Below are 4,211 nucleotides of genomic sequence, written 5' to 3'. Positions count from 1 at the left end.
CAAATTTACACACCAGGCCATGGGAAACTCTCCTTTATAGTAAGAAATAGAAGTATAACATGTCAGTGTTTCTCACTTGCTGGTTTCCAATATTGGTTTCTTGAACAACTGCAAGTTAGTTTATTCTTCTTCTTATTTTTTGCAATTCCAGTACGATGAGACTGGCGTTCTTCTGGGTTCGGGTTGTGAATGGGCAGTTTTCCGACTGGCACATCCAGGAGTCATAACTCAAATTGAAATCGATACAAAATATTTTAAAGGTAAGTGTAAAGCCACAGGGCAGAGTCTTATACTTGGAGTGATAATGTGGTCCTGTGGGAGGTGACCGAGGACAGGTGGTCTCCAGGTATGGTTTTCCCACTCACAGCTGTGTAATTTTGAGCAAGTTACTTTAACTCTTTGAGCTCCAGTGCCCCTTTTATAAAATCCAGAGTTAGATTAGATGACCCCAAAGTCATACGAGATTCTGTGATGCTGTAAGGCTCTTTACTACTGAGGCACCAAATCCAATTTGGAAAGAGTCTATGAAAAAAAAGGATGGATGGCATTTTCCTACAGGGCAGCGGTCCTATGTGATTGATTGGGGCGACCATGTCTCCTCCAGGATTGGCTTTTAAGGCAGTGACCTACACATTTTTAAAACTGTGCACTTCTGTTAGTAAAAAAGTATTTGGAAAAGCAACCCCGATATTCTACATTTACTTTTTTGTGAAATATATTCATGTATCATTATATTAAAGTTCAAAAGAAGTTAAAAAACTTTTATAATTGTTAGCTGACATTTTGTAAGTACCGAATTGGGTATCTCGTGATTGTTTAGCCATCTTTGAGTACATGGTGGCGGTTCGTATTCATATTTTGGATGACTGATTTTTAAATGTCTTACAAATCATTATGACTTTACCAAAGTATTAACTATTATATCAAAGCACAATATACATTTCAGGCCAGGTTCATTATGAATCACAGCAGATGAAAATTAATTATTTCAAGAAATCTGGGTAATTATAACTTATTTTTGGAAGACTGCATTTTAGATCTGATTATCTGGTCATTGCTTTTACTTTTTAACATGGCTGACAAATAGTTCCTCCTGAGGGTCAGACGAAATGTCAGCTCTACGATTTTCTTGTTCATGGATACTTGCATTTTTAGTAGTATCTTTAATCCGCAGTTCTCTGCATGAGTGGTTTAAAATCACTTGTTTGTTTTTGTGAGGGATAGTTTAGTTAAAACCAGGTAACAACCAGTAAACCCACTTGGCCAGGTACCCCAAACATCAATAGGTCATGAGTGTACCACTGTCAGCCCCTCAGGATACCTGTGGACTGAGACGATGACAGCCATGGAGAAGCAGAAGCATGCCAGTGCCCACTTATACCATATCAGCGATATAATAAACTCTATTTATATTCTATCAAATACACACAGCTTAACATATATACACACACATACATGTATATAGGCCAGAGAAATAGAAACAGTAGCTCTAGCATTCTCCTGCATGCTTCGGGTTTCCACACGTACTCCAGGAGCATGCTCACCCCCCAGAGCCCCCCGTTTTAAGAGGTGAGCCACGACGGGGGCGTGTAAGTAAGGAGCACTGTCTTTCGCCAGGGTTTTTGGGGAGCAACTCCTCCGCTGTTGATATTAACATCTTGGAGAACCCCTTTAGAAATTGTCCTCACAAAGAGTGTGGGACCCTTCCCCTAAGTTTCTCTAGCTCCATTGGACATGTGACTCTTATGAAGCTCCAAAGAGAGAAGGGAAACTCAGGACCGTGTACTCCCATCTGGAGAGCACTAGGTAAGTCACTAGGTAAGTCAAACACACATCCTTGTGTGTTTGACTGGTGCCCAGCACGTGCTAACTCAGCCCAGTATTTCTTCTTTTTATTGTCACATTACAAAATCTGATGCTGTAAGGAAAACAGTTCCTAGCTTCTCGATAATTTCAAACAAGCCACATAATAGTATGCAAGTAATTAAATCTGCAATCTAGGAAGCTTATCAAATGCATTCAACGTTCCAAGTAAGAATGCTATATAAAACAAGAAAACAACAAAAGAGAAAATAAAAAAAAACAACCAAACAAACAAAAACCAAGTAAGAATGCTCTACCTTCAAACTCAAGCATGCCGGCCCATTAACACGTGTCAGGTCCTGATTTCTCTGAAAAACACACACCCATTTGTTTCACAAGGCAATCTGACTCCATCACACACTGGTTAGTTCCTTCTCTCACACACCTCGTACCTTTGTTTTTGCTTAGAAAGAAGAACGACTCGTTCTTTGCTGGGTTTTTCATCTGATTAAAAAAGCCTAAAAACCACGCTGAGTGTAAATGGCGTTCAGAAAGTCACTCTTTATCTTCATCCAATAGGCAATTCTCCTGACACTTGTAAACTGGATGGCTGTGTCCTGACCACTCAGGAAGAAGAAGATATGATCAGCAAAAAGTGGGATCTTGCGGCCCATAAATGGAAACCGCTGCTCCCCGTCACCAAGGTTTGTGTGCCACAGTGTCCGCAGTGGGCCCTCAGTCCAGGCTCTTTCACCCAGATTCGCTTGTGAAGGGTTAGGGCACCACGCCAAACCTGCTCAACTTAACAGAAAAATAAACGAGCTTGTAAAAACCATATCTGCACACTTGAGTAGAGAGACAGGCTGCACTTCCATCCACTTTTGCGTTTCTAATAATCAAATTTTGTTAAAAAATCATCATGTGCTAAAAATACATAAATGGAAAAATGTTTCTGCATTTTGTTTAACTTTATAGAAAGGGCAACCAGCATACTCAAGGCTTTAAGGGTGTGTCCACCTGTAGGAAGGATGTTCTAGAAGTGTCTTCTTTGATCCCGGAAGAGGGAAGTTGTCACTGTCGCTCAGGGTGGAGGTGAGGGCTGCGCCCGTACAACGGGTAATGGCCTTGGGAGGCACCATGATGACTCTTCTTTCATTTTCTTATCAGTTTGCCAACTTAATTATTAAAAACAGCAGATATCACAGGGACCTGAGTATTCAGGTCAGTATTACCAGGCCAGCCTTTCCCTATAGCAGATTTCTATGGTTAGCCAAACTGTTATCGTTGAATAGCATTTAGTTTTTAAGCCTCTTCACTTACGTCCAAGCCACTGGATTGTGCAGAGTCAGCCCATCTGGGCCACACACACCCTGTCGTGACAAGGACCTCTGCTCTGCCTCTTTTCAGCTCTCTCCCAACCAAAGCCACTCGTTTGACAGCCTAACCCTGGAGCTGCAGGATGTCATCACGCACGCGAAGCTCACCATTGCCCCCGACGGGGGTGTGAGCCGCCTCCGGCTCAAGGGCTTCCCCAGCTCCATCTGCCTCCTGTGGCCCCGGGACAGGCCCATGAAGCCGTTCTCCATGAAGACGGGGTTCCAGGCCAACCTCTAGGCACGTGCAGCTGCACCGTGGAGACTACTGAGTCCTCGTCCCAAGTGTCCTGAACACCTGTACCTCCTCTGACTTAATAAAGTGGTCGACGCAATGATTTTATAACATCAGTATTCTGTGCCTTCTGTGTGTAGATCCTGCAGGTCGCATTACCTACAGTCTTTGAAAGTTTCAGCCCACCCAGACCACTGGGAAGATGTATTTCTAGAGTCATTCATTGTCCCAGCTCAAGAGGACTGCCCATCTCTACCCAGAGCAGGGAGTGACCTTCCCAAACGCCCCCCGCCCCAGTCATTCTTCCCCAGCGTGAGGTGCCTTCGGGACACTGTGCACCAACCACTGCAGGAACAGTTCCTCCCACGCCCTGAAGGGCTCCCTGCGACCCCTCCTCTGGGGGACACGCACAAGTCACTCTAAGGGGTCCTGGAAGATGTTTGGGCTGAAGTGGTCAAATATTCCCTACTGATGAGATGAACCGAGGCTCGGAAAGGTGGAGCGGCTTCCAGCACCGGCCCAATTTTGATGTCAAGAGGCCCTGATGCCCTCCCAGCCCCTCCCGGCAACCTCATTTGCAGAGAAGGGCGGCAGGAGTCGTGGCAGGGGTCGTGGCAGGTGTCCTCACACGCTCAGCACCCTCTCGCCCCCCACCTTTTGCAGGCGCTTCCTCCCCGGTCTGAGCTCCGCTGGTCCCTGTCCCTGCCCTCGGCCGCCCCTGTCCCAGGCGGGTGGTCACTATCGCGGGGTGCGTCAGCACGGGCGGGGTGGCGGGTCGCTGCGCGTCGCTGCCCGCGCTG

The 4,211-nt window shown here is 45.8% G+C and overlaps 1 protein-coding gene across 1 annotated transcript in view; it reads left to right on the top strand.

Moving 5' to 3' along the window:
* Nucleotides 1-3,498, top strand: part of ALLC (allantoicase) — an 18,962-nt gene extending 15,464 nt beyond the window's left edge. The window contains exons 9-11 of the mRNA XM_008580271.1: nt 152-260; nt 2,383-2,507; nt 3,211-3,498. Of these exons, the coding sequence (XP_008578493.1) occupies nt 152-260; nt 2,383-2,507; nt 3,211-3,417 (441 nt within the window). The 3' untranslated portion in view covers nt 3,418-3,498. The remainder of the gene's footprint in view (nt 1-151; nt 261-2,382; nt 2,508-3,210) is intronic.
* The last annotated feature ends 713 nt before the right edge of the window (nt 3,499-4,211 follow it).

The sequence above is a fragment of the Galeopterus variegatus genome, unplaced genomic scaffold, assembly GCF_000696425.1.
Source record: "Galeopterus variegatus unplaced genomic scaffold, G_variegatus-3.0.2 Scaffold2057, whole genome shotgun sequence".
Classification (NCBI taxonomy): domain Eukaryota; kingdom Metazoa; phylum Chordata; class Mammalia; order Dermoptera; family Cynocephalidae; genus Galeopterus; species Galeopterus variegatus.
The sequence above is the reverse complement of the archived record's forward strand: the minus strand, read 5'-3'. Positions and strand labels throughout refer to the sequence as shown.